The following is a 12,320-nucleotide window of genomic DNA, read 5'->3' as shown; positions in this document are numbered from 1 at the left end:
GCTGGTTGGCAGTTTTGTTCGTGTAATTCTGATGTTTCATGAAAATTGCAAAAAAAAATCTTTTATTTTTTAGTTATTTGTCTTTTCATTCATTTCCTATTTCAATCCACTGATGCTCCCGTTCATGACCTTTCACTGGCCTTTCATGACCTAAGCCAACAATTCACCATAACCCCTGCACAGTTAACTATAAAGTGAGTAGTAGTGTGATTTTCGGTCAGTGATAGCTATGTAACTTGCCATGCATGCACAAGTCCAGTACAGTGCCAAAGCTAAAGAGTTCCTTTACAAAGTGAAGCCTGGACTGAGTACAGATAGTCATGTATGCATTCTGATGCCTGATCTCAACACTTGTGTTGGGAGTGACCCTGCACGGTTTGCGCATTTCGTGCGCAGCCATCACGCTCAAAATGCGCACATCAAGCAGCCGTAAACTCCACACGCTTCAAACTCAGACCCACCCTGCTGCGGTGTGATGGTGAACCTCCCGAATGGAGATCTTACACGGTTATTCTTATTTTACACCGCATCCAGTGTTGAGATATGAAACGCTGTAGCGACACTGTGGCTGAAAGTGCGTTCCGTGTTAAAGAGAAAGTCGTACCGAACTGGACTGTCGGTCTGTCAGCTGATGGCTCTTGTGACTGAACCGGGAAGAGCAACGGTCTGATTTTTAAACGCCTGGCGTGACTTTCAGATTTACCCCCGGAGGCCTGCGGCTCCTGTCGGTGAAGAGATGAGTGTCCGTCTCGGGGAGATTTTCCAAACCATTTAGCGTCAAACATGGACCGTCTGGGACGACCCTGTGTACACTTGACTGTTTTGAGCGTTGTTTACGCGCTGTTTGTAGTCGAAGTGACGTGTGGCGGTTTGGGGGTCGCAGAGCTCAGTCTGAACGGGGTTTGGGCTTTAAGGAACTCGAACGGCTCCCTGTCCCTCAGCGCTGGAGTCCCAGGATGTGTCCATACAGGTCTGCAGCTACACGGAGTTATTGAGGTGGGCTGCAGGGATTATCCTGCATTCATAGTATCACGTTACGAGTTGTATCTTAATAAACTACTCATGAATTAGTGTCACACAGTTAAATTAAGGCTGTCAGTAGAGATTAACCCTGCACTCCTAACTTTAACACCGCGGCTCACAACTCCAGACCTGGACAGTGGTCACCCGCTGTCCTGCACGGTGTCATCTGCTCACTGCCCCCATCACACCTGCTCCAGCTCATCAAGGCATTCAGAAGCTGAATTAGGACAGGGAATATTAAAAACTGTGACTGTTGTCCCCAGGACTGCGGAGTCCCGCTGGTGACATCCCGAATACATAAAAATAATGCGTGGCCACGACTTAGTAAGCCGCGATCTCATTCCCACGTGTTAATAAGGTGTGACCATGCATTATTTTTATCTTTTTTGACAATGGTTCTACATACATTTGGTGCTATATAGAACCATTCTCAATAGGTTCTACATGGTTTCATATACAGCAAATTCTCTATCAATCTGAAGAACCATTTCACCATGCAAATAAATGTTTTACGCATAATGACTATATAGAACTCATGGATTTAAATAGGGCCATTCCCTTTAATAAAGAGCCCTTGAAGAAACACTAAGTGTGTAGTCTGGTCCCAAGTACAGCCATATGGCATTTCTCAACTCGGGGATCTGAAGTAACCAGTGTTGCAGTGTTGATGCAATAACCGTAAGAGAAAATGTTTGAACCTGATTATCGTTGTATGCTATATTTTGATGTACCACTTCTGATTTAAAAAGTTTGTTGCATGTCTTCGTATTTTTCAAACATTATTGTGCATTTTTACAGTACAGACTTCTTTTTCCATAATAAGTCAGCGTGTATGTGTTTGGCATATTTTCATATGTATGAATTAACTGCACATTACTCTGGATGCCCACAGGATCCATACTATCGGTTTAATGATCTGGCCTACAGATGGATCTCTCTTGACAACTGGACATATACCGTTTCTTTCCCCTTGTCTGACTCTGTCAGGTATGTCAGCCTGCTTTACCACCAGCCACTTTCAGCAGTAACTCAGTCTCACTGACTGGCCGTTTTGATATATTTGTAAACCCCAGTTACACGTTGTTAATGCTGCCAGTGTTATATTCCATAATTCTATAGTCCATTACAAACCAGATGAAGTTAATATATCTTATTCTGTTCTTCAACAGAGGCAGTAAGAGGGCTGTTCTGGTATTTGAAGGGGTGGACACCGTTTCCACCATTTCTCTCAATGGGGTCATCATCGGAAAGACAGACAACATGTTCCGGAGATATGTATATAAACATTGACTTATTTTCAGCCACTTTAAACTGTGAATCTTTGTTTTTTTTTTATCATTTTAATTCCCTGTTAATCAGGGAAGGGACTTGAAGGCACTCTATTAAGTGTTCATTTTCCTCAGGACTTTGAAGTTGCTGGACTCCTCAAGGATGTGAATATTCTGGAGGTGTGGCTCATGTCAGCTGTCACTTATGCATCAGAAAAACGGCAAGCCCATACTGCGTACAGTGTGCCACCAGAATGCCCTCCTGTTGTACAGAAAGGGGAGTGTCACATTAATTTTATCAGAAAGGTATAATAAAGACTCCTTGAAATTGGTTTCTGCTAGTTGACATGCAAGGCTGAAGTTTATGTGACTTTTATTTGTATGCGTATGTTTCAGGCACAGTGTTCATTTAGTTGGGACTGGGGACCTTCTTTCCCCACTCTTGGCATCTGGAAGGATGTTCGTCTGGAGTCTTTTGACACTCTCAGGCTACTGAGCTTCGTCCCTAGTCCAAAATATGGTACAGTTCACCGGACTTACTGGGACCTTCACATTGTTAAATGAAGGTTATGTTAAAAAGAGGCAAATTCTTGTAGGAGACAGAATTTTCATGCATAAATCTAACAAACCTCTTAAGTTCTCTTTGTCACTCTCTCTTTATTGGACACCCTCTCTCATGCCAGACACTGTCCTCTCAGGCTGGACTGTGGAGGTGGAGTTGTTCTTTGATGTTGCTGTAGCTTCAAAAGGAATTGTCCTTCTGTCTGTGCCGCAACTACAGTCGGCAGCAAAGTTTCAACTTTCTCTCATGCCTGGCCAAAGCAATGCATCCTTTGTCCTCCACATCAGCCAGGTAAGGCAAGATACTGCTTCTTGGGTGACTGTAATAATTTACATTGCACTCCAGCTTATACACAGTGTTGCAAATCATTTATCGTAAAATTAATTGTTCTGGTTTTAAAATCTGATTGGCTGAGCTGTGTTCAAAGGTGTTGTAAAATACTTGATATATGCACATCTATGACTGCCAAACTGCAGGAATAAGAATGTCATGCATGCATGCCTCGAATATCCATGTTTTAGTCAGATTAGATTAAGACACCCTTATTAGTCCCACAACGGGAAAATTTCACCTCCGCATTTAACCTATCCGTGAAGTGAAACACCATATACTCACTAGTGAGCACACACACACACTAGGAGGCAGTTACACTTGCCCAGAGCGGTGGGCAGCCCTATCCGCAGTGCCCCGGGAGCTGTTGGGGTTAGGTGCCTTGCTCAAGAACACCTCAGTCATGTACTGTTGGCTCTGGGGATCGAACCAGTAACCTTACGGTCACAGGGCTGGTTCCCTAACCTCCAGCCCACAACTTTAAGATCTGCGTTGCATAGTATAGTGCACTGTTTGTCCAGTATGGAATTGTACACACATGGCTGAATCCTAAATGGCTATTTGTCAGACGTATTATGCATTAAAACAGTGCCTGCCAGAAATTTCTTTCTAGTACACTATGTAAATTAGTTTGGTGAGAATAAAGCACTGGAAGTCTCATAGAGGTACTAGTGAAAATGAGCATTGTTGTCACAGTGGTATTTTGATGAGTGAAAACTATTTAACATGTAAAGGCATTTAGCACCCTTACCTGTGATAAAATCAGTGTCATGCATGGCCACTCATGTATTATTGCTTTACTTTTTTATTTATTAGGTAATTTGGGGGTAGTATTTAGTATTTCTGGTTCTTTACCATTCAGTTCATTGCCAAATTAAGAGAAGCAAATAAATGTTGATAGAGCTAATTATATAGTTTGCATATTAGATCTGTTTTAGTAATGTAATGCAAGATGTCTTTTACATAATGTATGTGTTTCAAGAATGTTACAGTTGATCTGTGGTGGCCGTTTGGACATGGGCAACAACCACTCATAAAACTGCTTATAGATATCAGCATAGAGGGTGGAGAGACCTTTCATGCAGAAAGATTGGTAAGAAATTGCATTTTCGGTCTTTTTCTCTTTCTTTCTGTCACCCAGGTTCTTTCACTAACTTTACTTTCTTGGTATAGATTGCGTTCCGTACTGTGGAGTTGGTACAGGAACCTATTCTTGAGTCTCCTGGCCGCAGCTTCTACTTCCGGATCAATGGACAACCCATTTTTCTGAAAGGTTCAAACTGGATACCGGCCCACGCCTTTCAAGACCAGGTTACAGCTGACAGGTAAAGCTCCTAACACTTTAAAAAAAAAAAAAACATCCACACAAATTCTCACTTGATCTGTTATGTACAAAATGAATCGGAAACAACCACATAGATAAGTCCCACACTAGCTTACATGTATTATAATTGTTATATTAAAACTCCATTTCTTTACACTTTTCACACAAAATGACAGCTGCCCTGCACACAGCTGTTCAGAATGGTTTTGCCTTTCTATTATAAATGTATGATTTTTTTTTTAGGTTTGTTACAACAGTGACAGACTGTTTGTCCAGCTTATGTCTTTTGTGCCTTCTGTTCGTCTGTCTGTGTGTTAGGTTGACTCAACTGCTTGTCTCTGCACAGATGGCACACATGAATGTTCTGAGAGTCTGGGGGGGTGGGATCTATGAGCAGGACCTTTTCTACAGCCTGTGCGATCAGCTTGGCATCATGGTATGGGTTCTTGTGTGATGACATTGTTACCTGTTACACACTTACTGCTTGACAGTAATTTTTCATTTCTTAATGCTCATTTCAGGTATGGCAGGACTTCATGTTTGCATGCGCTTTATATCCTATAGAGCAAGATTTCATTCAGTCAGTGCGAGAAGAGGTCACTCAACAGGTACTTTTGTACTCCTCTCCACGCTGACGAACAAGCTGACTGAGTACAATGTACAACCCTCAGTTTGGTCCAAACGTGCACATTATTTTGGTTTGTGTGTTGTTGTTTAGGTGAGACGGCTGAAATCCCACCCCTCAGTAGTCATTTGGAGCGGGAACAATGAGAACGAGGCTGCCATAGCAGACAACTGGTTTTCTATTCCTCATGAACAGAGGCAGCACTATGTGAATGATTATGTTCATTTGTATGTGGAAAATATCAGACAGATTGTACAGCAGGTTAGAAACACACACATGCACACGCACTCACACACCCTTAAACTGAGTGTAAAATAATTTCCTTTCAGTGAGGCCCAGTTCCCATAATAATGTGAATAAAAAATGTATGAATCTGAAAACCCCAAACACCAGTTCATCTAAAAAGGTTTTAACTGGTTTATAGAGATGTGGTTTGATTTTTAAAATTCATTTCAATACAGTGGTACTGAAGCAAGTAGGGTAGGTACTCTTTAGCTATTACAAACTGTGGTTTCATCAAAGTTGGGAGTATGTGAAATGCAAATCAAAACTGAAGGCAGTGATTTATAAATCCACTTTGACCTTTTTAAAAATTTTAAAAAGAGACAAGATAATATAATTTTATCTTATCAACTTTATTGCTTATTGCAAATATAATCATTCTAGAGTTGATGCCGACAAAGCATTACAAAAAGTTGTGACTTGCCATTTAAGATGAGGAACGTTGTCAAAAACCATCTTAAACAGGTGATGCAGTTATGCTTGAGTATCAGTTGCAAGCATTTTAGTTATTTCACTCTCTCTGGTGCATAATCAATGCAGGCCCTGTGTGATTATAAACCTGAAAACTTCTATAAAGTAAGAATGGCAAAAGATTCCACTTTGAAACTGGATCAGTTCATGTCTTCAGTCCCTAAATGATTATTGAGGGTTGTTAAACGAGAAGCTGATGTAACACAGTGGTAAACCTACTGCTGTCCCAACTTTTTTGAAACACATTAAATTTGAGTTGAGATGCATTTACTAGAAACAAATATATTGTTTTTGTACTGTTTTCAGTGTAATACATATCAAGCTGAATTTTCGTGTCACTGCACTGTGTTTTTATCAGCGTTTTTTGGAATTGAGGAACTTCTTTATTGCAACAGAACTTACTTCATAAGGGCAGAATGTAATGAAACGTTCTTGTTTTCAGTGATGATTCTCTGCAGTAAGTCCTGTGAACCACGTGCAAGTAAATCCGAGACACTGAAACACAGCATGGATTTCAATAGGATTTATTTACCTGTTACCTCTTTACAAACATTTTTCTGGAGAAAATTCTATTTATATGTCATTGATGTTGATTTTTAGTTTTCAGCATCATTTGGACACTTTGGATTGTCCTTTACATCATGTGGAAATTTCATGATGAATGGGCCAATAGTAATGCTCTAAAATTACTTGGAATAACATATATTCACATTGACTTACATTAAAAGTAAAGAACATTTTTGCCCTCTCCTGTAAAGTTACCATTTTGGAAATGCTTGTTTTCCTTTGGACAGCAACAATATATTAGCTTTTATTTTAACCATATATTCTTAGTTATTACACTCTTGTGTATTATTTTAGGAGGACAGTACAAGACCTTTTCTAGTGTCTAGCCCAACAAATGCAGTAGAGTCTGAGAAAGAAGGCTGGGTGGCCCATAACCCCTATGACCCTCACTATGGAGATGTCCACTTCTACAGCTATGTCACTGATTGCTGGGACTGGAGAAAGTTTCCTCGCACCCGCTTTGCCTCCGAATACGGCTTTCAGTCCTGGCCCTCATTCTCCACCCTCAGGAAGGTAACACATACTGTGGATATACACTCACTGGCCACTTTATTAGGTACAGTAGAAGGTTGGACCCCCTTTTGCATTCAGAACTGCCTTAATTCTTCATGGCATACTTTCAACAAGGTGTTGGAAACATTCCTCAGAGATTCTGGTTGGTTATTTGAGTTACTGTTACCTTTCTATCATCTGGAACCAGTCTGCCCATTCTCCTCTGACCTCTCACATCAACAAGGCATTTTTGTCCACACAGCTGCTCACTGGATATTTTCTCTTTTTCGGACCATTCTCTGGAAACCCTAGAGATGGTGTATGAAAATCCTAGTAGATAGCAGTTTCTGAAATACTCAGACCAGCCCGTCTGGCACCAACAACCATGCCACGCTCAAAGTCACTTAAATCACCTTTCCTCCCCATCCTGATGCTTGGTTTGCACTTCAGTTGTCTTGACCACCTCTACATGCCTAAATGCATTGAATTGCGGCCATGTGACTGGCTGATTACCTAATTGTGTTAACAAGCAATTTTAACATTACCTAATTTACCTAATAAAGTGGCCAGCGAGTGTACATATGGATAATGTGTGTGTCTGTGCTTGTGCGTACACTGTAAATGCATGCAAGAGCTATTCAGTTACACATTTATGTGTGGCAGAATTTAAAGCCCAGGCCAGAATTTTTGGGCAAACCATGTACAAACATACTTCTGCATTTATTTAAAGCCATTTTAGCTTCAGACATATTCACATTTCTTTTAAGCCATTTTTGTTTTGTTGTAATTCAGGTTGTTTACATATGGTTAAACAAGTCAGTGCTTTAATAGTTATAGGCCACAGAACTCTTGCAGTGCACGCTCTCTAATAAATTGATTGTGACAGCCTGTGGGCTACTTTGTGGGTTGAGGGTTGGATTTGGGCTGAGGGCTGCCAATTAAATAGATCTGACATATGTGTTAACAGGTTACAGTGCCTGCAGACTGGGATTTCGGAAGCAATTTTTCAAGCCATCGACAGCACCATAACCTCGGCAACATACAGATGCTTCTGCAAGCATTACTACATTACATCCTTCCCAACAACACAGACCCAGTGCAGAGATACAGAGACAATATTTACATTACCCAGGTAAACAGGCACACACCAACACACATACATTATTTCTGTCTCAGAAGTAAACATTTTTAAGATCATTCTTGGCCTGAGCAGGTCATGCAAGCTCAGTGTGTGAAGACGCAAACAGAATTCTACCGCCGCAGTCGCAGTGACATTGTTGAGGGAAAAGGACACACCATGGGCGCCCTCTACTGGCAGCTGAATGACATCTGGCAGGCACCCTCCTGGTCTTCTATCGGTTAGTATGTCAAGTTTCACCACAGCAGTTATTACTGGGTCATGCACATGTCCTGGTGCTTGATAGATTTCAGTCCATTTGATAGCTAAAGAATACAAACTTTAGTTGCGTTTATGGAGATGGCTGTGTATACACAGTGGTTATTAGAAACTCATACCTAGCAGTGACAGTGACATTTGTAAAAAGCCCCACAACACCACTGTGTCTGATACACTTGTACCAGCAGTGCACACAGCTCTTTACAACACGTAATATATGACTAATATAAATAAAAAAGGTGATATTGGTAAAGCTTCAAAGATACCGCTTCCTTAATATCTCTTCCTTCAGTTGGTTTCACTTATTGTAACTTAACTATTCTGAGTAGTGTGTGTAATAAATAAATAAATTAAAAAAAAAAAAAAAAAAAAATATATATATATATATATATATATATATATATATATATATATATATATATATATAGCGCCCGAAACCTGATATTTTGTTGGGATCCGTCTAGCTCAGGTCGGAAAACAGACCTTTACCCTATTCCTCACAGAGTAATTGATTCTTTTATTGCCACAAGACATGTCAATGGTAGATGTTTCCATGTAATTCAACTCCGTAGTAATCAAACACACAAACATACAATGCAACACACACCTACAAGAAATAATACAATGTATAACATATAGGAGAACTATGGAAAATCACAAAATTTCATCAATGTATTCAGTGATGAAATTTTGCGATTTTTCCATAGTCTACCATAGTCAAACATCTACCATTGACATGACTTGTGGCAATAAAAGAATCAATTACTCTGTGAGCAATAGGGTAAAGGTCTGTTTTCCGACCTGAGCTAGACGGATCCCAACAAAATATCAGGTTTCAGGCTGTTTTTTCATGTACAACAGTGAGTTTGGGCTTCAATTTCATGCCTGTGCAGGCCTCTGGAATGATGTAGATGGAGGGCTAATTGGTTGTGTAGCAACTGATGGGCTACTTGCTGTAATTGCACAACTGGTGCTTGTGTCTCATAAAGTGGTTGACAAGTTTAAGTACAGCCATTGTGTTTCTAATTAAGCGGTTGTTGTGTCTGCTTAGAGTTTGGTGGCAAATGGAAGATGCTGCACTACTGGGCTGTCCGCTTCTTCAGTCCCCTTATCACAGTGGGGGTTGAGGATAATGGAGACTTTCTGCTTTATGCTGTCTCTGATCTGAATGTTGACTGTATTCTGAAAGCTACAGTAAGAGCATGCGTTTGTCTCCCTACTCAATACTTGTACAGTCATTACAAGTTTCAATAGAATTGGCTGCACATTATTTTCATTTGCTGTTTTAAATTGTTCTTTCTTCTTTCTGTGTTTGTGTTTATGCACAGGTAAAATTGTACCGCTGGAACAGTTTTACTCCACAATGTTCTCTGGAGTCTGATTGGACCAAAGTGAAAGGGGGTGGAGTCACACAAATGTTTCAGTGTCCAGTTTCCAAGCTGCTAACAGACTGCAGGAAATGCACTCGACACACATGTGTGGTCATCTTTGATGTCAGTGGCCAAGGGGATGTTGTAAGAAGCCCAACTAACTATCTGTTCCTAAGCTCCCCACAAGATGCTGAGGGCCTTCAGAAACCCAAAATCACGGTGAGGCTTCCATAGATAACATGCAGATTTGTCTGGATCACAAGTGACACACAGGTTGTTCAAGCCATTCTATTTCATTTAAACCCAGTATGCTCTGAAAATGAAATTTCAAACCAAAATAATTTGTGAGCAGATCTTAAGAAATGAAAAAAGCTGCTTGCAAAAGTATTCAACCCTTTCAGACTAGTACTTGGTAAAACCACTTTTTGCTGCAGTAACAGCTGCACACTGTTTGTGAGTGATACTTTGGCCATTCTTCCTGGCAGATTTTCTTCAGAGTTTTCAGGTTAGTTGGATGATGCTTGTGGGCTGTAATTTACAGATAGTGCCACAGGTTCTCAATTGGATTGGACTTCACTATTGTTGTTCAGCCGCTCCTGTGTTTCTTTGGCCTTGTGCTTGGGATCATTATCCTGCTGAAAGGTGAGATTTTCCTTTTGGCAGACTGAAGTGGGTTGTCTTGTAATACACTATATTTCCAAAAATGTTCGCTCATCCGGTTTCACATATGATGTCGACCCACGCTTTGCAGCTATAACAGCTTCAGCTCTTCAGCTTTCATCTCATCTGACCACAAAACCTTATTACACGTTTTAGCTGCGTCACTCTGATTTTTATAGTAAACTCCAGATGTGCTTTTGTGTGTTTTCCTAGCCACAGGCCAGATGTATGCAGAGTTCATAATATTGTTGGCGAGTGCACCTTCACTCCAGTCTCAGCCATTGAACTGTGTAGCTCCTTGAGAATAATTTTTGGCCTCTCTGTGGCTTTCCTCACAGTCAACTTATTGCTCTGACAGCCTTGTTATAGGATGACACTTCCATTTAGTTTTTTCTGCTTCACAAGTAGATATAATAGTAGGCCAATTGTAAGCCAATTTTGTCTTCATTAGAGTAATATCTTTCATTTGTGTAAACTTGGAACTTTCATAGTTCAGGGGAAACTGCATTTTTCAGTTGGTCATTTCTGTCGCAAAATATTTTCTTACATAAAACAAATCACTTTAAATGAATTCATTTTGATGGTCAGTCTTTTAAAATAGTATATTGCACTGCACAAAATGTCAAAGAAATCCAGACAAATCTGATGAATTTTAAGGAGGATGTATACTTTTCCAAGGCACTGTATGTTACATATACCCTTTTCACAGATACAGACTTACTTACTACAGATTTACTTTTTTACCACTGATAAATTTTTCTTATCATACTCCTATACATGAAGGATAGAAAGAGGAATTCTATTGATCTTTCAAAATTCAGTGGGTAAAATGTAAATATTGTCATGCAAAAATGATGTGTAATTGTGCAATGTAGAGAATTTTGTAGACTTCATTACAGCCTTCATTTTTAAAGTAGTGATGATAGGAACCAGGAGTTACAGTGTCTAAAACACAAATATAGATATTTTATTTACTATTCAAAACTGCCAGTCAACTCATGTGTGTCTTCTGAGTTTTTATATGAAACATAGTAAAAAAAGGGGGGGGGGGGTAAATCTTAAAGAAAAGTAAGGTTTTCTCTGGGGACTGTTTTGCCTTGCAACACCCTGCAGGTACATCTTGACTATGAGTGGATTTTAAAAAATAGACCAAAATTGTCATTCTCAAAAATCTCGAAACTGTTCTAAAATAATGCCTCAGGGATGTGACAGATTATTATTAACCATTTCATGTAATAACTTCCTGTAATGTAGATTTTAGGTGTTCTTCAGGAATCTGGTTCCTATTGCCACCACCATGAAGAATTCTGACTCTTTGTAGAACAGAGCATTTCACATCAAACCACTCCAAATGACTTTGATTACACCCTAACTAATTAATTATGCAGAAATTTTGAAATATTGGTGGAATTCACCTTTAACAGAGCTCTTGTGTGTGTGTGACAGTTCACTGTGGAGGAAGCTGGAGCCAGATTTAAAGTGAACCTGCGTTGTTCATCACCTGCTCTGTTTGTCTGGCTGGATGTAGAAGACATTCCTGGAGTCTTTGATGATAACGGCTTCCTGATGATGTCTGAGAGTTACACTGTGTTTTTCACTGCATGGAGAGTCACGACCTTGAAGGAGGTTGTTGACAAACTGCACATTACATCCCTCAGGGATATATACTGAATGTGTGTGAGAGAGAGAGAGAGAGAGAGAGATCGAGAGAGAGATCAGACAGGTGCATAAATGCCATAGTTTCACTCGTACAGCACTGAGGTGCAACAGACGGTATTTGCTCGGGTGAAAAATGAGTCATTGATCACATATTTAAACCAGATAAGGACACCAAACACTTCTTTCGAAAAGCTGTTGAAACTTGAAATGATGTGTAAATCACAATGAACATTTCCTGATCTTAATAAAAAAAACACAATCACATAAACGACTCTAAGAAATTTGTTTTGA

The 12,320-nt window shown here is 39.9% G+C and overlaps 1 protein-coding gene across 2 annotated transcripts; it reads left to right on the top strand.

Moving 5' to 3' along the window:
- Positions 1–423: 423 nt before the first annotated feature.
- Positions 424–12,293, top strand: manba (mannosidase, beta A, lysosomal). Of its 2 annotated transcripts, XM_017690517.2 has the most exons (17): positions 424–996; positions 1,916–2,010; positions 2,193–2,298; positions 2,427–2,597; positions 2,688–2,811; positions 2,975–3,144; positions 4,166–4,276; positions 4,357–4,508; positions 4,826–4,943; positions 5,029–5,115; positions 5,226–5,393; positions 6,747–6,965; positions 7,912–8,076; positions 8,158–8,302; positions 9,392–9,534; positions 9,669–9,929; positions 11,817–12,293. In XM_017690517.2, the coding sequence occupies exons 1-17, from the start codon at positions 784–786 to the stop codon at positions 12,039–12,041; spliced, it is 2,673 nt and encodes an 890-aa protein (XP_017546006.1). In that variant the 5' UTR covers positions 424–783; the 3' UTR covers positions 12,042–12,293. The 2 variants fall into 2 exon arrangements, with proteins under 2 accessions (XP_017546006.1, XP_037394452.1); XM_037538555.1 differs by lacking the exon at positions 5,226–5,393.
- Positions 12,294–12,320: the final 27 nt, after the last annotated feature.

This window comes from Pygocentrus nattereri, chromosome 5 (assembly GCF_015220715.1).
Source record: "Pygocentrus nattereri isolate fPygNat1 chromosome 5, fPygNat1.pri, whole genome shotgun sequence".
NCBI lineage: Eukaryota > Metazoa > Chordata > Actinopteri > Characiformes > Serrasalmidae > Pygocentrus > Pygocentrus nattereri.
The sequence above is the reverse complement of the archived record's forward strand: the minus strand, read 5'-3'. Positions and strand labels throughout refer to the sequence as shown.